The sequence below is a fragment of the Mustelus asterias genome, chromosome 3 (genome assembly GCF_964213995.1).
Source record: "Mustelus asterias chromosome 3, sMusAst1.hap1.1, whole genome shotgun sequence".
NCBI lineage: Eukaryota > Metazoa > Chordata > Chondrichthyes > Carcharhiniformes > Triakidae > Mustelus > Mustelus asterias.
In genome coordinates, this window is record NC_135803.1 from 8,258,769 (window position 1) to 8,282,246 (window position 23,478).

The 23,478-nt window shown below is 45.4% G+C and overlaps 2 protein-coding genes across 6 annotated transcripts in view; both read left to right on the forward strand.

Moving 5' to 3' along the window:
* LOC144486515 (AP-2 complex subunit mu) overlaps positions 1-6,862 on the forward strand; it is a 46,038-nt gene extending 39,176 nt beyond the window's left edge. For all 5 annotated transcript variants that reach the window (XM_078204560.1, XM_078204576.1, XM_078204569.1 and 2 more), the window contains 3 exons: positions 2,399-2,496; positions 5,087-5,198; positions 6,187-6,862. In XM_078204560.1, the coding sequence (XP_078060686.1) occupies positions 2,399-2,496; positions 5,087-5,198; positions 6,187-6,321 (345 nt within the window). In that variant the 3' untranslated portion in view covers positions 6,322-6,862. The remainder of the gene's footprint in view (positions 1-2,398; positions 2,497-5,086; positions 5,199-6,186) is intronic.
* A 3,853-nt stretch (positions 6,863-10,715) lies between these two features.
* The window catches only part of mmp23bb (matrix metallopeptidase 23bb), a 30,145-nt gene continuing 17,382 nt past the window's right edge, over positions 10,716-23,478 (forward strand). Inside the window, exons 1-3 of the mRNA XM_078204530.1 lie at positions 10,716-15,700; positions 19,859-20,001; positions 22,016-22,152. Of these exons, the coding sequence (XP_078060656.1) occupies positions 15,551-15,700; positions 19,859-20,001; positions 22,016-22,152 (430 nt within the window). The 5' untranslated portion in view covers positions 10,716-15,550. The remainder of the gene's footprint in view (positions 15,701-19,858; positions 20,002-22,015; positions 22,153-23,478) is intronic.

The following is a 23,478-nucleotide window of genomic DNA, read 5'->3' on the forward strand; positions in this document are numbered from 1 at the left end:
TCTCGAGCCAAGTCCGTTTTTCTGGCTTAAAAAATGATAATGCTTTAAATACACAGCAGGTCTGCTAGCAGATGTTAGTGTTAAGGTTAGTATTTTGAGTGCGAATCATGTCCCACGATTCCCACTTGAGACCTTATCTCCTCTCTCCAGTTACTGACCGACCCATTGGACTATTCTCAAGCCAGGCAGTTATGGAAAGGACTGGAGCCTAATCTTTACACACTATTATTTAGAGATAAACATTATCAATTTGCACCTCCTACCTCAACCTCCAGAATTATAGTCTACTTCTGTTAGGAGCACAAATGAATTCCCTATTAATACCCACTACCTGTGTACAGTTAAATGTACTGCAAATATACAGTAAACAGCTATTGTATGTTTGCATCTTTTAATCAGATTTCAGGATTTGTTCAGCATTCACACTGCAAATTTCCCCTCGTATTTGGACGGTTACCAGTCCAAGCTTTTGACTTGATTCAGTTGCGATGAGTAGGTTTTGCTCAGTGTCTATGATTTGGAAATTTCCCATTGCATTAGGCTCTCGGCTTAGTTTGCCTTCTTGGGGTGAGCATTGTTCCAGCCTATAGCTTCAACTTTACCCTCATTATTCACTCAATGGATGGTCTCTCACAGCAAAATCTTGTTTCTTAGATAATCATATCACTGATCAGATTATCCTTTAGTTGCTCAAACTCTCAACATTGGGGTGGCACAGTGGTTAGCATTGCTGCCTCACAGCGCCAGGGACCCGCATTCGATTCCCGGCTTGGGTCACAATCTGTGGAGTTTGCACGTTCTCCCCATGTCTGTGTGGGGTTTCCTCTGGGTGCTCTGGTTTTCTCCCACAGTCCAAAAATGTGTGGGTTAGGTGGATTGGCCATGCTAATTTGTCCCCGTGTCAGGGGGACTAGCTAGGGTAAATGCATGGGGTTTGGGGATGGGGCCTGGGTGGGATTGTGCTTGGCGCAGACTTGATGGGTCGAATAGCCTCCGCCTGCACTGTAGGATTCTATGATTCAGTTAGGCATCGCACTGCAATCATATACTGGTCAATGTCCTGCTCTTCCTGAGTTCTGGTGTTGAACACACAGCATTTAGAAATAACATTAGTCAAAGGCTCAAAATGAGTCCTTAAGCCTTCCAAAATTTCACAAGACTGGCTTTTCTGCTGAGTTCTGGAGTTCAATAAAGCTTGTAGCACTCTTTCCCAGCATTGAGAGTCGCTACTCTTATTTTTTCACCTTCCTCATTAACTCTGTAGTAGTATCATAGTTCCACCATTGAGACTGGAATAATTTCCAATTTGAGTTCAAATCTGCCTTCCATCTCCATTGGAGCAGGTACTGGATAAACTGGCATTGGAGCAGGTATATTCATAGCCATACTGACTTGCCCAGTGATAAATGTCCTGTACAAAGTTACAGACTGAAGTATTAATTATTCCCCTGTTTCTTACAGCTGTTGGCTCTCAAAATCCACTCACTTTCAGCTGCACCCTCCTGACGCCACATTCCAAGTGGTGGATGAAATGGCTTCTGCCCCCATACATTTATACACTTAGGGTGTCATCAGAAGCCATGTGGCCATCTTGCACAAAGGCAATTTTCCAAAACAGTTAGGGTCTGCACTACACTGCCCGAGAGTGAGATGGAGGCAGGTTCGGTTGAGCCATTCTGGAGAGAATTGGATTATCTGAAAAGGAAGGCTATGCAGGACTACTGGGAAAGGCACTGGGGTGAATTGCCCCTTCAGAGAGCCAGCATGGGCCTCCTTCTGTGCTATAATCATTCTAAAGGAAACTAAAAATATTGACTGTGGCACTTGAATTTGAAGATTAGCTAATGTGCATATACAGAGCATCTTTTACAACTCAACGTATCCCAGAGTGTTTCTGATCCAACTAATTACTTGTCTTGTAATTACTCTTGGTATTGTCACTGTTGCTTGGATGGAACATTTTTCCTGTTTTGTACCATTTTATGATTCCACCGGGAAATCAAATTGGTTGTCATGGTGAATTACTACTGCATTGCAAATGCAATCCTAATGTGATTAACCAAGTCTGCGCTAACTGGAAAGTGTGTGCTTCCCAATATCTTTGTTCTCATAACAAAAACAGAAAATGCTGGAAACTTCCAGCACGTCTGACAGAATCTGAGCATTTTGGGTTGCTAACTGAAGTCGAGCAGGTACGTGGCAAGAAAGATTGTGGGGAGAGTCGAAAGGAAAGTCTACAATAGAGTGAGAGGCAGGAGAAATTTTTAAAAAGGGTGATGGTGGAAGGTGTAAAGGCACAATCATTGATGGTCCATGACTAGAGATATGGAATCATTTTTCCTCACCCTGCCAATTCACTGGATTTACTCTGCTGACAAGTTCTGCTCTTATCCTGTAGGTGCGAATTCCAACCCCACTCAACACCAGTGGAGTGCAGGTCATCTGCATGAAAGGGAAAGCCAAGTACAAGGCTAGTGAGAATGCCATTGTTTGGAAGTAAGTGACCATAAACTGTTTAAATCTTCAAATATTGCATCTCAGCAGTTACAAAATAGCATAGCAGGAGTTCAAACAGTATATTCAATTTTGCAAATCGTAGAGATGGGTAACTTCCCAGTGACTGATGCAAAGAATTGTATAGCAAGGTTTCACGGTTTAAGACTTCTGTAACAAACTAAACTCTGCATCAAGTGAACATTGCTTAATGGCACTAAATACACGAAACCACAGGAAAGGTCTTCTGCCTGTTAACTAATGGGCACAAACAAAATTCCACGCCACATTTATACTTCACACACTGCCTTCTGATCAAAGTCCCAAATTCCTCCCAGTGATTCAACAGGGTCTCTCCTGCCCAGTGAGGAAGAACTTTCTACTGTCCTTTTAAAAAGCCCCTTCAATCAATCCACTTGAGTATAATTGAATTGATTTTTAGGGGCAGGCACTTTCTGGCGAATTCTAGGTGTTTATATCTATGCAGGTCCGTTTCTCCAAAGAGGTATCCCATTCTCTGTAGCATTCTGCTTAGGAGCTAACACACAAAGCGCACACTTCCTCTACTCGACACAACAGCAGTTTCTCTGCTGCTTTGTCCAGGAGCCCCCTCACTAGCCCCGGCCCCATCCCCCAGATCTCTGGGTCTGTGAATGAGAGTCTGTGTTCAACAGACCAGCTGTTCCACTTTGTGTCACGGTGTAGAAGCTAATACTGCTTAAGCAAAATGTGGTGCTGTTTGAAGCATGGGCTTACACTTTGGGCATTTCTGCAGATGAACGTGGACAGTGTTGAATGATATGCAGCAACATTCAGTTGGAAGTGCTGGTATTTGAGCATGTAGTGATAGCAGCTCTTTGACAATTCAAATATTCAAACTAACTTTTGTCCTTTTATAGAATGATGAGTTATATTATCAGCATAGCAAATAAAGCCAATTCTATTAGGGAACTTGGAGTCACAGAGCAGAATATTACATAGACCACAAGAAACAGGAGCAGGTCTTGGCCATTTGGCCCGTTGAGCCTGGTCCACCACTTAATAAAATTGTAGCTAATATTCTACCTCGAACTTGCATTTTCTCACGCTATCCCAGTATTCCTTGCTTTCCTTTATCTAAAAATCTGTCAGAGGTTTACAGCATGGAAACAGGCCCTTAGGCCCAACTTGTCCATGCTGCCGTTTTTCTTTTAAACCCGTAAGCTAATCCCAATTACCCGCATTTGGCCCATATACCCATCTATACCCATCTTGCCCATGTAACTATCTAAATGCTTTTTAAAAGACAAAACTGTCTGACTTGATGAACTTTTGATAACTAATCATCTACAGTCCTCTGGGTATGGACTTCTGAAGATTCACAAGAGTTTGAAGAAATTTCTCCTAATTTCAGCCCTGGATAGCTGACCCTTCTTAGCCTGTGCTGCTTAGTTTGAGACACTCAAGCTAGGAAATGCAACAACCCAGCATCTGTCAAGCCCTTAAAGAATTTTATATTCTTGAAGAGATCACCCCTCATTCTGCTAAACTGTATTCAGTATAAGAATAGTATACTCGATAACTCCCCATAGGGCCATCTCCTCATGCCAGGAATTATCCTAATGAATATTTCCTGAGATGATTATGTCCTTCCTTGGGTCAGAAGACTAAAACTACACGATACTTGGTGTTGCCTAATTATATTGTATAAAGAGACAACTTTACTTTTACACTCCAATCCCTTTGCATAGATGCTACCAATCCTATTGCTTGCTCTATCTGCTTGTTAACTTTGATTCATTTAAAAGTGCACCGAGGTCCCTCTGAATACCAAATGCCCAGTTTCTCGACATTTTAAAAATATTCTGCTTTACTCTTTTCCGACTTAAGTTTATAGTTCCACATTTCTCCACATCCATTCTGCCTGCCACATTTGTGTCAACTTGCTTAACCTATGTAAATCTCTGTACCCACTTTGTATCCTTTGAATAGTTTTGTGCCCACCTAACTTTGTATGGCCAGCGACGGATATAAACTAAATAGCTGAGGATCCAGCACTGATCCTTGTGATGTTCCAGCATGCCAACCCAAAATGACCCATATCTTCCTGTTGATTTTTTTTGTGTAAACCAATCCTCAGTACATGATACCACGTTACCCCAATCCCAGCAGTCGCTGACTGCTTTCTGAAAATTTAAATACACAACCTGCATTGCTTCCACTTTTATCGGCTATTAGTTACATCCACAAAAATTTAACAATTGTCAAACATTTCCTTTTATAAATCTGGATTTGTGCTGTGATTTTATTTTTATCGGTGCCTTTTTATCACACCTCGATATTATTTGCAGCTCATGCCTGGCTATTTAGCCTATAGTTGCCTGTTTTCCCTCCCCTCTTTCCACCATTCCTGAATAATGGCATTGTATTTCCAACCACTCAATCCACTGGGAGCACTCTGGAATCTGGAAAATTCTTATTTGTATTGTGGCAGAGTCAGGTGGCTGTAGCTGTGCGTGGTGGGAGGAATACTTTGTAATTTGCAGTGTCATAACTTGCATTTGGAAAGCAGAAGGTTACCAGTTATCAAGTCCTCCTCAACTCAACCCTACAGGATTAAACGTATGGCAGGAATGAAGGAATCGCAGATCAGTGCTGAGATCGAGCTTCTACCCACAAATGACAAAAAGAAATGGGCTCGTCCGCCCATCTCCATGAACTTTGAGGCAAGTACAATTATCATCTGCAAGGCACTGGGGCAAATTTTTATTGATTGTTGCTGAATTCTGTATAAATACTGCACTTGTTGTTTCCTGTAAAGGTGCATATCTTCAGAGTACTTTATTAATCTGCAATTTTCATCTTTTTCCTCAAGATTTCAATTACATGTGTGTGAGAGACAGCAAGACTTTGTTTCTGTGACAACACAGCTGGCCAGAGCGACATTTGCATTTTTCAAGGGCACGATTTCTAAATGTAGTGTGTATTCGATAGTAATGACTAATGCAGCTGTAATTTCATTACCTACTTCCTATAATAACCTGCAATGGAAATCACCACATCCTGGAGACTTGTGCATCTTCGGTCACATTTGTCCCTTATTTGTCTTTTAAACTTGCGATGAATCCATTATCCCTCTCAAAGTGTAGGTTCCCTTGTATGTGCAGGAATTTTGTCCTGCCTCTCCATTTTGAGGGATGCCTGTTAAAGCTTCATAGGTCCAGGCCAACAAGCCTATATTCTACCATTTATTTTGGCTATAGCTATCTTGACTCCATTTACCTGCCTTAGTTTTATTTTACCTTGGCCTAACAAAAATATACAAATGTCTTTGAAATTTCAAACTTGACAGCCTTTTGCACTGGTGTTCCAGGCTTCCACTACCCTCTGTCAAGAGAAGCTATGCTGCATTGCCTCTAAATAACCATTCTAGTTTGAAATTCTAATTATCCTGCCTTATTCTAGACTGCTGCCTGCATGTGTCTTTAATTGGTCCACACTTTTCTTTACTATTCTTTCTCAATACATTTATGAAAAAAATGTATTAGCTACAATATCCCTTTCTTTCTTATTTCCATAGTCCACCCAGACGATGTAGGTTTCCCCCATTGTCACAGCAGGGTAATGTCAATATTTTTGTCGGCCAAATGAGTTTTGTTCTTTTTGATCACCTACCAGTTGTACGTATTAAATCTGGCCTGTTATTCTGCACAGGTCCCGTTCGCTCCATCTGGCCTGAAGGTGCGGTACCTTAAAGTGTTTGAGCCGAAACTGAACTACAGCGATCATGATGTGATAAAATGGGTCCGCTACATTGGCCGAAGCGGAATCTATGAGACCAGATGCTGAGAACCGGGCTTATCCAGTAGCCCCCTGCGGCACCCACTGAAACACATCGGACTCTCTCTCTCCTTGTTGGTCACTACACCATGCACTTGACATTGCCTAGGAGATGGCAGCAGCTACGTTTATAAGGGTGTGGCTGCACCACCAACAACGGAGACCCAGTCGACAAACAATCCTGCTTTTGCCTCATTTCAGTTGATTTTTATGTACTCCCCTCATTGGCAACGCCCAGTGTTCAAAGCAGCACCCGTTCCATGCCCTATTTCACATTCACCTCATCAAATGTATTTTCCAACTATATATGCGTATTGTAGTTCCATAGAACATAGAATGTAACTGGACGTTCCTGGTAGAGATTGAAATGTGTACTGATGGCAATGTTGTAATGAATGTTCTGTGCAATCAAGAGACACTGCTGGTCCTTCCTTTGAGTTGTGGTTGAATTGCCGAAAGTGTCTTTTTTTTAATTATTATTTCTCGTGACCAAAAGATTCTTGTTGAAAGTGTTGCTACTTGTCTTTGGTTAATGTGATGCCGAGAGAGAGAGAGAAAGAAAGAAAGAGTGTCAGTTCACTGGCTGATGTTTTTTTTTTGGCAAAATCACAAGCAACCTTTTGCAGTGATGGCCGCTGGGCAAGGGGTGTACTTGGCAGATGGCCCCGTAAACGAGGACATCATGAATGATTAAAATCTGAAGTATTTGGGAATGGCCCAAGGGTATTTCTATATGAAGTTAGCTGATTTGAGGGGAGCAATATGTGCTTTATCCAGTTGAGAAATAATAAACTTGTATACATCTTAACTATCCCGAGTATAATGACCAGGACATTTATTCAGGAAGGACAAAACAAACCAGAGTGACCCAATTTTATTCAAAAATAAGTTGATTATTTGGCCATGACATTTTTCTCTTTATTGGTCACTCTGATTTTCACTTGTTTACCCTTCTCCATGGAACTAGTTGGTGCACATAACTTTACATTACAGCACGAGAGTTGCATATTCCTACCCAGATCTGCTGACGGTGGACCTGAGCTCAGTGTATGTATGTGTGTGTGATCATGGCGATTTCGGTCAGTCGGTGACCTAAACCTGCACCATTTTTAGAGAAGGGAACTCTTAAAAGGATGAATGTGGAAGACTCTCGCCTGTAAATCCTTTTGCTTGATGGTGTGATCGCTGTTTGGCAACTTTTGTGATCGTCCAGTTAAACTTAATAAACCATACAGAATCAGTAAAAATTGTGATATTGTTTATTCTGCTTTGCAATCTGTGTGCCATTGTTCAAAGTAAACCTCTTGCCTCTTTCCCCCTCCCCCCAAATCCTCCTCAATACATTCCTCTTGGCGTTTTGGTCATCTGAAGACTCCATGGAATATAGAACAAAAAGGGAAATGAGATGCGGATCTGTTATTGTCTAAATAGTGATATGTTCATAATTCCTGTAACATCTCTGCGGCAACTTCCCACACATCCTGTAACTTTGGAGATATGATAAAGCAAAAGAAGCCAGTAACTAATGCATGTTCCCCCTCTGCCCTTGCTCTCTTCTGAAGATTTAAATTTCTAACAGTATTCTCATCCTGCTCAATTGGATATTATCTGCTCAGAACATTTGCAGCCATGGGGCTGATCCTTTCTTTGCCTGTCTCATCAGGTTCTCTCGACTCATTAGGTTCTCTCCCCTGAGTTCACTGCCCTCATCGCCAAATCTCCACTTCCATAACAGATGTGAAAGGATGTGGCAGGACAGCTGATTTAGTCATTGGCTGCCAGATCTGGTTGGACCACGGAAAACATCAATTTTGCTTTCATCCAAAAATGCTCACTATTCCAGGATCGTGCTAGAATGCAAAGGAAACACCCCAATTCCTTTATTGCGCTCCTTTCCCCTGCCTCTCCAGAAGCTTATGGACTTCTGTGACACTCAGCTGGAGACTATCTGATAAGCTGCCTCTGCTGTATCCCCCTCATGATATCTGGTCAAACTTCCTTTATTGCTTCACCCCACCATCCCAGTCTGAAATTTAATCTTTCTCTAGTTTCAATCCTAAGTTTCCTTATGCCCTCTGAAATACCTGGATTGGGCTGGTTAGATGGCCTAGGCTTGTATCCGCTGGGGTTTAGAAGAGTAAAAGGTGATTTGTTTGAAACATGCAAGATCCTGAGGGATAAAAGCAAAATACTGTGGAATCTGAAAAACAGAAAATGCTGGAAAGTCTCAGCTGGTCTGACAGCATCTGTGGGGAGAGAATAGAGCCAACGTCAGAGCTCCCAAGGGATCTTGACAGGGTTGATGTGGAGAAGATGTTTCCTTTTGTGGGCACATCTAGTACTGGGGGTCACCCATCCAGGACAAAGGTGAAGAGAATTTTCTTTGGTTTGGGAATCTTAAGAGGCAGTGGAAGCCAAGTGTTTGAATATTTAAGGCAGTGAAATTCTAAATAAGCAAAGGTCGTTGGGGGAAGCAAGAATGTAGAGTTGGGGGTACAATCAGATCAGCCGTTGATTGGTAGAGCAGGCTGGAAGGGCTGAGTGGACTACTTGTTCGTATGTTACAAGGAGTCCACGAGGCAGACCCACCTCCTGACACCCACATTGGCCGATATTGTGGATGGTTTTCTCTGCCTCATCTCTCCTTTAAGCCTGCCACACACTTTTTCAAAAAAAACTTTACTCTGTTGTTTTTGCAAACTACCATCTGATATTGGAACCTTTTCTCTCAAGTCCTTGAATGTGCTGTCACCTCCTAAATCCATTGCTGGAACTCTGAATCCCTCCTTTCTTTCTGCCCCTGCCACAGCATCAAAGCAGCTCTTATCAAAGTCACAATTGGCATCCTATGTGACTGACAAAGGTAGACATTCCCTGCTCCACTTTCTTGATCTGCCTGCAGCCTTTGACACGGCTGGGTAGACCATCTTCCAACGCTACTGTCCAGCTGGGACTGCTCTTTCTGATTTAATTTCTAATCAAACCCGGAGACCAATCCGTCACGCAAACCAGCCTCCCATCCATTGACTCTGTCTACACTTCCCGATGCCTCGGCAAAGCAGCCAGCATAATTAAAGGCCACACGCATCCCGGATATTCTCTCCTCCACCTTCCGTCGACAAAAAGATACAAAAGTCTGAGGTCACGTACCAACCGACGCAAGAACAACTTCTTCCCTGCTGCTGTCAGACTTTTGAATAGACTTACCTTGCGTTAAGTTGATTTTTCTCTACACCCTAGCTATGGCTCTAACACTACATTCTGCACTCATTTCCTTCTCTATGAATGGTATGCTTTGACTGTATAGCGCGCAAGAAGCAATACTTTTCACTATGTTAATGCATGTGACAAATCAAAATCTTGCAATGACTTTTCCTGCTCCGACATGATTCCCTGTGTGCCCCTCCCTGTTAATACTCTGCGATTAAGCTAATTAAAGTGATTCTGGGATCTCCTGCCATGCTCTCTTCCTTCCTGGCAAGGGTGATGAGGTTGTGGATTCGTGTCAGTGCCTCTGCCGCATTTTAATATTTCAGTGGGGATTCCATCTGTGCTGGAGGTCTTGTTGCTTTACAGCCGTCCAATGGCTTTTTCGGGGCGGCACAGTGGTTAGCACCGTTGCCTCACAGCTCCAGGGACCTGGGTTCGATTTCTGGTTTGGGTCACTGTGGAGTTTGCACGTTCTCGTTTCTGCGTGGATTTCTTCCCACAGTCCAAAAGACGTGCTGGTTAGGTGCATTGACCATGCTAAATTCTCCCTCAGTGTACCCGGAGTATGGCGACTATGGGATTTTCACAGCAACTTCATTGCAGTATTCATGTGAGCCTACTTGTGACATAAATAAAATAAACTTTTTTGGCCTCCCGGTGAGCTGGGGTTGCACTGAAATGGTGCCAGGTAGCAGGATGGTATCAAGGGAACTTGTGTCAAAGGCTGTGTTTTGGTTAAGGAGGTCCTTAAAGTGCTCTCTCCAGCGGGCATTGACTGCCTCTGTCTTTGAATGGCCCTCCGTTTTTGGCTCCCAATGGGGTGACTCCCTGGGTACTCAGACCTTTGATGGTTTTAATTGCGCTGAAGAAGCCGCACACATTGTGGTTGACGTTGAGTTGCTGAGGCTCCTGCGCTCTTTCCACCCACTATCTGTCGTCTACATTGTGGGTTCTTTGCTGCACCTTGGCCTTCAGTTGCCTATAGGCTTGTTTCGTCACTGGAGTTTTGGTGGAACTGCCAGTTCAGGAACACCTTGCGTTTGCGATCAAGGAGATCCTGGATTTCCTGATCGTTCTGGTTGAGCCTTTCTTGATGTTTCCTGGTGGAGAGCCCGATTGTCTCCTTGCAGGTACTGACTATGGTGGCTTTTAAGGCAGACCAGGCGCTGTGGGGCACTCTGTGGCTCTGGCTTGTTGGTTGCCGCCAGGTTAGCTGTGAGGTGCTGACTGAGTAGCTTTCTCCTCAGGGTCTTTGAGTCCAGCGACATTGAGTTTTCTGCAGCAGAGTGTTTTTCTGCCTCTGTTGGCTTGGGGCCAGGGTGATGGAGATGGTAGAGTGGATCATTCCGGCGGGGAGTCCATCAGTCATCAGGCTCTGGTCGTGGTGCAGGTGATGCTGATGTCTTTGCGGTTCCTTGCTCGGATGATAATGTAGTCTAGCTGCAAGTGCCTGGAGCCGGAGTGTTGCCATGAGGTCTTCTGCTTGTCCCTCTGGCAGAGCAGGGTGTTTGTAATGACCAGGTAACATTCCAGACAACGTTCCAGTCAGGAGGGGGACTCTTGGTGTTTGTTTTCCCCACACCTTCCCTGTCTAACGCACCTTTGCAAAGGTTTCCATTTCTCCTGACTGCAGCATTGAAGTCCCTGAGGAGAATCAGCCTGCTTCCCTTTGGGATGCGAGGCAGTGATTGCTGGAGTCGAATGTCTGTTGTCTGGGGTTGGGGTGAAGGCACTAACGCCTGTGATGCGCTGCTTCTGGAGCAGGTATGGCGTAGGGTCATGAGGTGTTCGCTCACCCCATTGAGACATCCGACCAATTTCTTTTACAGCGAAGTTGACCTATGGGGACAACATTCTCTCTCTGGTTTGCCTTTCCAGGTGAAGGTGCATCCACCAGCTTGTTCTTTCAGCTGGCCTTCTGCCAGTCATGTCTTACTCAGAGCGGTGATGTCAGTGTTGTGGAGTACCCAGGGGATGATGGCAGTGCGATGTTCAGCTCTGTGGCTGTTGGGCTGGTCCATAAGGGTCCTGATGTTCCAGGTCCTGGTATTTATTTGGGTGGGTGGGAGATGCCGTTGTGTGGATTCTTTTAATATGGGATGGTCGTTGCACACCAATCACCACACAGTCCCAGCGGAGCGAGGTCTTGGCCCTGTGGCAGGGAAATCTGAGAAGACTGAAGACCAGGCTCTGCTGTAGGATGGGGACTAATGAGCACAACCATCCACCAGCATCTGCCTGCCTGTCAGCGAGGTCACAAGTGCAAGGTGATGGTGTCTTGTCTGCTGGTTGGAGAACGAGCGAGAGCCCATGGGACCTCTTTTTGGGTGGGCCCACTGCATTAAGTGCCAATCAGATACTTAACCGGGCACTGGTGGGCCTTCCTCAATTCTGCCTGCCAAGAGCTGTTAGCTAATGAGACCAGTAACTATTCATTGCTCAGAGACCCCCCTAGGAAGAGGTGCCAGTATTTACCCACCCAGCTCCTGAATCACAGTGCGATCCTGGTCACAGGTGAGTGATGGTGGGAGGGGCGTCACAGCGTGGGTGTTGCAGGGAGGTGATGTATTGGCAGTGAGCGCAGGGACTGGTTCTCAAAGGTCTCCCCTTCACAATGCCAAATCCCTCAATCTGGCTCTGAGTGCTTTTGAATGAGAGAGACTTACCTTCCTGCTCTCTTTCCCAGGAGCCTGCAAGCAACCCACAACCGGGGGTGATTCCCATCTGTGGTGAGATGAGGCCCTTAAGTGGTATTAATTGTCCACATAAGGGCTGTAATTGGTGCCAGGGTAAGAAGGCCATTCACAAATCTTTCACGCACTTAATCCGTCTAGAATCATAGAATCCCTACAGTGCCGAAGGAGGCCATTCGATCCATCGAGTCTGCACTAACTCTCCAACTGAGCATCTTACCCAGGCCCACCCCTGCCCTATCCCAGTAACTCCAAAAATATACCCTGCTAATCACCTAACCTGCATATCTTTGGACACTAAGCAGCAATTTAGCATAGCCAATCCACCTAACCTGCACATGTTTGGACTGTGGGAGGAAACTGGAGCATCCGGAGGAAACCCACGCAGACACGGGGAGAACATGCCGACTCCATTCAGTCACCTCAGAATCGAACCCGGATCATGGCGCTGTGAGGCAGCAGTGCTGCCCGAAGAAACAAGAAGGGTGGCAAGGGTCTCACCCACCACCCTTCTGCCTCATTAAATGCCACCCCATCTCCAAAGATGCCACACAGGAGGGTAATAAATTCCACCTGTAGTTAGCTTGCAATTCTATAGCGCCTTTAACTTTGTAAACATTTCTAATAGCAGCTGGCGGGGGTATTCACAGACATCTTCAGCCTCTACAACAATCTGAGGTCCCTATCTGCTTCAAGAAGACTACCATCATCCCGGTACCTAAGAAAAACCAAGCAGCGTGCCTTAATAACTATCGGCCGGTAGCTCTGACATCCATCATTATGAAGTGCTTCGAAAGGTTAGTCATGGCATGAATCATTTCCAACCTCCCGGATTACCTGGATCCACTTCAGCTTGCCTACTGCTGCAACAGGTCCACAGCAGACGCCATCTCCCTGGCCCTGCACTCAACCCTGGAACACCTAGATAACAAGGACACCTATGTCAGACCCCTAATTATTGACTACAGCTCAGCCTTCAACACTATTATTCCCACGAAACTCATCTCCAAACTCAGTGGCCGGGCCTTGATACCTTCCTCAGCGACTGGATCCTGAACTTCCTAACTCACAGACCACAATCAGTAAGGATAGGCAACAATACCTCCTTCACGATCATCCTCAACACTGGTGCCCCTCAAGGCTGTGTTCTCAGCCCCCTAATATACTCCTTATACACCTATGGCTGTGTGGCCAAAATCCCCTCCAATTCGATTTTCAAGTTTGCTGACGATACCACCGTAGTGGTTCGGATCTCAAACAATGATGAGACAGAGTACAGGAATGAGATAGAGAATCTGGTGAACCGGTGCAGCAACAATAATCTCTCCCTCACTGTCAACAAAACGAACAAGATTGTCATCGACTTCAGGAAGCGTAAAGGAGAACATGCCCCTGTCTACATCAACGGGGACGAAGTAGAAAGGGTCGAGAGCTTCATGTTTTTAGGTGTCCAGATCACCAACAACCTGTCCTGGTCCCCCCATGCCGACACTATAGTTAAGAAAGCCCCACCAACGCCTCTACTTTCTCAGAAGATGAAGGAAATTTGGCATGTCAGCTACGACTCTCACCAACTTTTACAGATGCACCATAGAAAGCATTCTTTCTGGTTGTGTCACAGCTTGGTATGGCTCCTGCTCTGCCCAAGACCGCAAGGAAGTACAAAAGGTCGAGAATGCAGCCCAATCCATCACGCAAACCAGCCTCTCATGCATTGACTCTGTCTACACTTTCCACTGCCTCGGCAAAGCAGTCAGCATAATTAAGGAACCCACGCACTCCGGGCATCCTCTCTTCCACCTTCTTTGGGAAAAAGATACAAAAGTCTGAGGTCACATACCAATCGACTCAAGAACAGCTTCTTCCCTGCTGCCATCAGACTTTTGAATGGACCTACCTTGCATTAAGTTGATCTTTCTCTGCACCCTAGCTATGACTGTAACACTACATTCTGCACTCTCTCGTTTCCTTCTCTATGAACGGTATGTTTAGTCTGTATAATGCGCAAGAAACAATACTTTTCACTATGTTAATATATATGATAATAAATCAAATCAAATCATCACCTGCCCAATCCAGCTTTTGAAGTTCACTTCTACAGGTCTATAGAACAGTGCTAACCACTGTGCTACCATAGGGCGGCACGGTAGCACAACGGTTAGCACTGCTGCTTCGCAGCTCCAGAGACCTGGGGTCGATTCCCGGCTTGGGGTCACTGTCTGTGTGGCGTCTGCACATTCTCCTTGTGTCTGCGTGGGTTTCCTCCGGGTGCTCTGGTTTCCTCCCACAGTCCAAAGATGTGCGGGTTAGGTTGATTGGCCATGCTAAAATTGCCCCTTAGTGTCCTGAGATGTGTAGGTTAGAGGGATTAGTGGGAAAATGTGTAGGGATATGGAGGTAGGGCCTTGTGGTCGGTGCAGACTCGATAGGCCAGATGGCTTCTTTCTGCATTGTAGGGTTTCTATGAATTGTAACTTTAACTGAATGTCTTGGCCATTTAACAGTGAGGACACACTCTTGCAATTAGAGTGATTGCTGCTTCCAATTTGCACATAATGAGATCCCACAATGAAAGTAATCACCACGTAATGTGTTCAGTGATGTTGAAGCATAAATATTGGCCAGGACACCAGGTGAATGTCTTCTTCAAACAGTGTCTTGGGAGGAGATTAGGGCCTTGGCTTAAATGTCTTGTTGAAAAAAAAACCCAGCACCCCCAACCGTACAGTCCTCCCTAAATGAAGCACTGGAATGTCAGGGTTACGTGATGAAGTCTCGAGAGTGGGGCTTGAACCCACATCCTGATTCAAATCCAATAGTTGCTGGAGTAATGTAATTTCAGAATTAACACCAATGGCAATCTCGGAGTCCGGTAAGAGTTTTAACAACACCAGGTTAAATCTCGGAGTCTGACAGGATAGAAGTAAAATGTATCCCGTTCAGTCATAGTAAAGCCTTTGTAATACGAATCACAGGCGTCCACTGCTGTTCACTTTCACAGGCAGGAATATACCGCAAGGAGCAATAATTACCGTACAAAACAAGAAGTCAGAAGTGCTGTGCTGGCAGGAATCTCCCCTTGGCGTCCTCTCCAATTTCTTACAGCTGGTTTCAATCTGGGGAGGTGAGACTGCCTGAGAGGGTGACCCATTACCCCTGACATATTTGCGAATGTTAGCCCTTTGCAACAAAGCTCAGAACAGAAAAGCACAAGAACTTGTTCCTAACTCACTGGTCATTGAGACCCGACAGTCGCAGACAGCCACAGCGCCTTGTGAAATATTTCCCTTCATATTTACTTAAGGGTCGCTTTCCAGCTGTGTACAAAAAAGGAGATGTGCAGGAAATCTTTAGGAACGAGTTATTGGTGCAAAGGGTCCAACTTTAGAATATTTTCTTGGAGTTTCCCTTTGTTCGTGTTGCTCTGGGTGACCTCGCTGATCCTCACTCCTGCTGAAGCTTTTCCAACGTGGAAGATTGAGCTGGTAAGAAGGAATTTTACAAGCATTTACAAAAGAGATTCTTTGTGCACCCAGAAAAATAAACTGTCGGGAAAGGGAAATGTTAATATTTTACTGAGAGAAAACTGCCACGTCGAGATTGAGGAATTGAACAGACTATTTTTCACAGAGTGTAAAACTAGCTTGATGTATTTCTGCTTTTGTATTAATAACTGTTTTCATGGAATAATAAAGACCTTGTCTGATCACTGAGGCTGTTCTTGAGTTACTCTGCCCCTATTTCCAACTTCAACTTCAACTCCTGTCCATTTAAGAAAACAAATAAGGAAATCTTTCACAGAATTGTTACGGTGCAGAAGGAGGCCATTTGGCCCATCATGTCTGTATTGGCTCTCCAAATGAGCTACATGACTAATGCCATTCCCCTGCCTTTTCTCCGTACCCCTACACATCGTTTCTATTCAAATAATCATCCAATGCCCTCTTGAATGCCTCGATTGAACCTGCCTCCACCACACTCCCAGGCAGTGCATTCCAGACCTGAACCACCCACTGCGTAAAAAAGCTTTTTCTCACATCGCATTTGCTTCTTTTGCAAATCACTTTAAATCTGTGCCCTCTGGTTCTTGATCCTTTTACGGCAGGAACACTTTCTCCCTATCTACTCTGTCCAGCCCCCTCATGATTCTGAACACCTCTATCAAATCCCCTCTTAGCCTTCTTCTCTCCAAGGAGAACTGAGATATTCTGATTCTAGCTCTGATAGTGACCAGAAACATCTCTCCCTGTCAATGTTGATGTTAGTTCACTCCATAGTTTCCAATCTTCCATCAATGGATTTACCAACCATTCAGGTATGTGCTGGAGCTCCCAAGAATTCAAAATTATTCTCCTGAACACTGCCACAAGCAAAGCCTTTCTCGCTGCCTTAAAAACTATCTTCATTTTTAATTACCTTTAAACATTTTAGTTTATTATTTTTAAAAAGATTGGAGATCGAAAGAAAGACTTGCATTTATGTCATGCTCTTCACAGGAATATTGTGTACAGTTCTGGTCACCACACCATCAGAAGGATGTGATTGCACTGGAGAGGGTGCAGAGGAGATTCACCAGGATGCTGCCTGGGATGGAAAGTTTCAGCTATGAAGAGAGACAGGATAGGCTGGGGTTGTTTTCCCTGGAGGTTGAGGGGGTATCTGCTAGAAGTATACACAATTAAAGAGGCATAGATAGGATAGATCGTAAGAACCTTTCCCCCATGACTGAGGTGTCTAAGACCAGAGGACATTGGTTTGAAGGTGAGTAAGTGGTTTCGAGGGGATGTGAGGAAAAATGTTTTCACCCAGAGGGTGGAGGAAGTATGGAATGCACTGCCTGAGAGTGTGGTGGAGGCAGGTGACACCTATGAAGCATCTGCACAAGCACTAAATTCGCCAAGGTATAGCAGCTATGGACCAAGTGCTGGCAAATGGGATTAGTATAGATTGATATTTGATGGTTGTATCGACATGGTGGGCCGAAGGGCCTGTTTCTGTGCTGTATGACTTTATGACTCGATGATTGTATAACAACCCTTGGCGGTCGCCGTAAAGTTCTTTACAGCCAATGAAATACTTCTGAAGTTGAGTCGCTGTGGGATTATGGGAAATGCAGCAGCCAATCTGTAAGCAGCAAACTCCCACAAACAGCAGATCTAATGAACAGATAATCTGTTTATCTGATGTTGATTGAGGGAAAAATATTGGCCCTGAACACTGGGGATAACGCCCCTTGTTATCCTTCAAAATAGTGCCATAGAATCTTCTATCTGAGCAGGCAGATTGCATGCTTAGCATGACATCACCGGCAGTGCAGCACTCCCTCAGTATGGCACTGGAGTGTCAATCTGGAGCTTTGTGCTTCCACCTTGAAACTTGAACTTTGTCATTCAGAGATTGGGGGAATTATTGGCTTTTTTTTTAGGTTCATGCGATGTGGCTGGGCCAGCATTTGTTTCCCATCCCTAATTGCCCTTGATCTGAGTGACCGCTCGGCCATTTCAGAGGGCAGTTAAGAATCAACCACATTGCTGTGGCTCTGGAGTCACATGTAGGCCAGACCGGGTAAGAATGGCAGATTTCCTTCCCTGAAGGACATTAGTGAACCAGGTGGGTTTTTATGACAATCGACAATGGTTTCACTGTCCACTTTTAATTCCAGAATTTAATTGAATTCAAATTCCACCATCTGCCCTGGTGGGACTTGAACCCGGGTCCCCAGAACATTACCCTGCGTCTCTGGATTACTAGTTCAGTGACAATACCACTGTGCCACAGCTGTCACGAATCATTCAACTGGGTAATGAATCTAATTAGCTGGGTAGGTGGGATGTTGTAAGCATTGGCATAATGCATGACCAATGATGGGAGGGAGTATGGGGCGAGGGAGGTTGGATGTAGGTGGTTATGTGATAAAGGAGCTAAGAATCCAGAGTTAGTAACATTGCCCCCCAGAATCGTGGCAAGACCATAGTTAAATCCCAGCAGCATTTCCAGCCAACATTTTAATGATGGCTCCATATGCCCATTCTGTTGGCTTGGAATTCAATATTCCAAAAGCCATTTTTGAAACGTTTGGATGCATAAACACGATGTTGACGATGGGTTGTTAGTGTCAGAGAGGTAAATCATGCTGTATAACAGCTGATCTGCCATTGCCTGTTTCTGTGTCCCTGCCATTCCAAGTGCTGGAAACCAATGAGAAATGCTGGAAAAACCTAGAGGGGGAGGGGGAATCCATCGCCCAAGAAACATTTCACATTGAGGTCCTTTGGTGGAGATTAGCTATCAGTGACATCAGCATTTGTGAGGTATTTCTTTGTAAAGAGTTTATTTGAAATGGGTTAAGATGCCGACAGAGGCAGTCATGAGGAGGCGTAATCATTTGGTTGCTAATGTTGCCCATACTACATTCTAGATGAATCCGTGCCGCTAGTTCCTGTGTCACCTTGTTACCCAACTAACCCACTTTCCTGTGCAGATTCCCATCTGGAAAACTCTGTGCTCATCCAAGACTCTGCTCCAAGTGCACCTAACTCACACCAATTCCCATTTATCCATCACCCCGGAGCCACATTAGGACCCTGACTCAAACTGCACGTGTCTGGAGGGAAGGGAGGAATCAATCTGGGAGTACACCCCTGGAAATGTCAGGGCCGGAGATCACAACCAGGAAGTGTTCAAATGGATAGAATCATAGAATCCCTACAGTGCAGAAGGAGGCCATTTGGCCCATCGAGTCTGCACTGACTCTTACCCAGGATTACCCCCTAACCCCACATATTTACCCCACTAATCTATGTATCTTGGGACACTAAGGGGCAATTTAGCATGGTCAAACCACCTGCACATCTTTGGAGTGTGGGAGGAAACCGGAGCACCCGGAGGAAACCCAAGCAGACACAGGGAGAACGTGCAAACTCCACACAGACAGTGACCCAAGCTGGTCATAGAAACCCTACAGTACAGAAAGAGGCCATTCGGCCCATCGAGTCTGCACCGACCACAATCCCACCCCGGCCCTACCCCCATATCCCTACATATTCTACCTGCTAATCCCTCTAATCTACACATCCCAGGACACTAAGGGGCAATTTTAACATGGCCAATCAACCTAACCTGCACATTTTTGGACTGTGGGAGGAAACCGGAGCACCCGGAGGAAACCCACGCAGACACGAGGAGAATGTGCAAACTCCACACAGACAGTGACCCAAGCCGGGAATGGAACCCGGGTCCCTGGTGCTGTGAGGCAGCAGCGCTAACCACTGTGCCACCATAAACACAATACCTGGGGCTTGTTCAGTTAATCCACAGCACCAGGGCATCTGTTATGCAACCACAGCTTGCAGAAGACAGTTATTTGTACAAAGAAGACTAAAAACAGTGAATGTTGCCTGTGTTTGAAGGGCAAGACCAAAGTCAATCTGGAGTGTGCTACCTGAGTGTATGGTAGGATCAAAACAGAAATACCGCAATGAAACTATTCAGGAGAACGACCAGTTTCTGTGTTGTTAATTCTATCGTTCTACAATTCAAAGATTTCCCATTTTTCTTTTCTCTCATGGTCTGTGAGATTGCCACATTCCTTCCTTCACCTCTTTAATGGTTATTTAACTGAATCATTCTGATTGTGTTTCTAGGAAGAGGGCAGAATTGCATTGAGGAAAGCATACCAGATTCCAACCACACCAGAGGAGCTGCCTAACACATTCCTATCACGTCAGAAACGCTACGCCATTAACCCCTTGCTGCACAAATGGGACCACTTCAACATCACCTACAAGTAAGTGAGACAGTAGCCAGACCTCACCAGAGATGCAGACACATGTATTCCTGGCTCAGTACAGCAAACACCTAAGGAAAAGTCAATTATTAAGCAGATAGTGGTTCGGTAGGACAGAACTTGAGTATCGCTGAAAAGAAGAGACACGTCGAAGCTTTTCGTCTTGTACTCATCAGGACACTTCGCAAGAACATCGATATAAGAGGAAAACAACAATTTATACTGTGTGGAAACATAGGAACAGGATAGGCCATTCAGCCCATCGAGCTTACTCCACCATTCAATATGACCATGGCTGATTGGATGTTTCAATGCCTTTCATACCCACTATCTTCATAACTCTTTACGGTATTGTTAATTGGAAATCTATCAATCTCTGCTTTAAAAACACCCAATGAGTGAGCTTCCCCATTCCTCTGGGGCAGAGAATTGCAACCCTCAGTATTAAGAAATTTCTCCTCATCTCAGTTCTAAGTGGCTTCCTCCATTTTGAAATTGTGCCCCCGGTTCTAGATTCCCCCACCAAGGGAAACATCTTACCTGCATCCACCCTGTCTATTCCTTTAAGCATTTTGTAGCTTTCAATTAAATCACCTCTCATTCTTCAAAACTCTACATAATACAGGCCCAATTTGACCTGACCCGTCCCCACCAGTACTGTACCCCAGTGTTATACAGTGACAGACCCGTCCCCACCAGTACTGTATCCCAGTGTTATACAGTGACAGACCCGTCCCCACCAGTACTATATCCCAGTGTTATACAGTGACAGACCCATCCCCACCAGTATTGTACCCCAGTGTTATACAGTGACAGACCCGTCCCCACCAGTACTGTACCCCAGTGTTATACAGTGACAGACCCGTCCCGACCAGTACTGTACCCCAGTGTTATACAGTGACAGACCCGTCCCCACCAGTGCTGTATCGCAGTGTTATACAGTGATAGACCCAACGCCACCAGTACTGTACCCCAGTGTTACACAGTGACAGACCCGTCCCCACCAGTACTGTATCCCAGTGTTATACAGTGACAGATGCATCTCCACCAGTACTGTACCCCAGTGTTATACAGTGACAGACCCATCCCCACCAGTATTGTACCCCAGTGTTATACAGTGACAAACCTGTCCCCACCAGTACTGTACCCCAGTGTTATACAGTGACAGACCTATCCCCACCAGTACTGTACCCAGTGTTATAGAGTGACGGACCCATCCCCACCAATATTATACCCCAGTATTATACAGTGACAGACCTGTCCCCATCAGTACTGTATCCCAGTGTTATACAGTGACAGTCTCATCCCCACCAGTACTGTACCCCAGTGTTATACAGTGACAGACTCATCCCCACCAGTACTATACCCCAGTGTTATACAGTGACAGTCTCATCCCCACCAGTACTGTACCCCAGTGTGATACAGTGACAGACCCGTCCCTACCAGTACTATACCCCAGTGTTATACAGTGACAGACCCGTCCCCAACAGTACTGTACCCCAGTGTTATACAGTGACAGACCCGTCCCCACATATATGAGGGGCCAGCTTGCCCACAATGGGCCAGTTGAGGCTTTGAAGTGATCAATCCATGCCCAGACAAAAGTCTTGATATGCAGCTGCCTGGATTTAACTAGCAATGAGTGAGGTCCACACCATGTGACCAGGCGTACAGCTCTCCCTGGGCGGGCGAGGGGGAGAGTGGTGGGGGGAGGTGGGGGGGGGGGGGGGGGGGGCATCCACCCCCAAGGTTTGACCATCTCTCCTCCCATCGATTTCCCTCCCACCATGGCCTCTGAAACTCTAGCCCCTCACCTCTCTCCCGGGGAATGGCCGCTTGGCAGCTGACGACAGCATCAAACACCGAGCCAGATTGATCCAGCCCCGGTGGGCTGTTGGCCTCTGATTGGGAGAAATCCAGGCTTCAGAAGGACAAATAGGGTGAGACTATTTTGAACCAAAGGGTTACAGAGAGAATGACTTCTACAACCTGAAACTCTTGTATTTCTCCACAGGATTGCAAAGTTTCCAAGCACTCTGAATAAAGATGACACCAGGAAGGCCATTGCAATCGCCTTTATTATGTGGAGCGATGTGTCACCCCTCACCTTCACAGAGGTTCCGCCACAGAAAGATGCAGATATCAAAATCGGTGGGCTAAAAAAATCCCTTCCATTTCTTTTAATCCGAGTCTGTTTTTCTCTATGTGTTAACTTTGCAATGTGACATAATCACTCAATCAGCATCACAGCAAACAGATTATCTGGTTTTGCCCACATTGCTGTTTATAGGAGTTTGCAGAGACCATATTTGCTGTTGTGTTTCCTACATTACAACAATGGCTAGTATTCCAAAGTACTTCATTGGCTGCAAAGTGCTTTAAGATGTCCGGTGATCGTGAATATCACCATATAAATGCGAGTCTTTGTCTCTTTTAGTTCCTCAGGATTCTAAACCCGCGTTTGTAAGTTGTTCACGTTTCCAGCATTAGTGGTACAGACATGTTGCTGAAATTAGCACTGCTGACGGTCTGCAGGAATGATGATTCAGAAGAACGTGGGTTCAAACCCCATCCATAGGTTTTCATTTGGAAATACTGGGTTGTTGGATTGTTGTACGACCCACAGCTGGTTCACAAATTCCTTTCGGGGTAAGGAGCCTTACTCAGTCTGACCTATATGTGACTCCAGCCCAGGCACTGGTTCAAGAAGAATGCCTATCACCCTTTCCAGCCAACTAGAGATGGGCATTAATTGCTGACCTTGCCAACAATGCCCAGGCGCTAAGAGCAAATAATGAAAGCATGCTGCCCAGATGGCCAATTTACCCTATTGAGGGTTTTTTTCCTTATTCTTTCATGGGTTGTGGGCATTGCTGGCTGGGCCAGCATTTGTTGCCCATCACTAATTGCCATTGAACTGAGTGGCTTGCCATGCCATTTCACGGGGCAGTTAAGATCCAACCACATTGCTGTGGGTCTGGAGTCCCATGTAGGTCAGACTGGGTAAGGACGGCAGATTTCCTCCCCATAAGGGGCATTAGTGAACCAGATGCGTTTTAACAACAATCGGCAATGGTTTCATGGTCACCATTACTGAGACTAGCCTTTCAATTCCAGACTTATGAATTGAATTTAAATTCTACCAGCTGCCGATGGTAGAATTTGAAGTTAAAGTTTATTTATTAGTGTCACTAGTAGGTTTACATTAACACTGTAACTTTAGATTACTGTGAAAATCCCCGAGTCGCCACACTCCAGCGCCTGTTCAAGTACACTGAGGGAGAATTTAGCAGGACCAATGCACCTAACCAGCACGTCTTTTGGATTGTAGGAGGAAACCGGAGCACCCGGAGGAAACCCACGCAGACATGGGGAGAACGTGCAGATATCACACAGACAGTGACCTAAGCCAGGAATCAAACCTGGAACCCTGGCACTGTGAGGCAGCAGTGCTAACCACCATGCCGCCCATAGGGA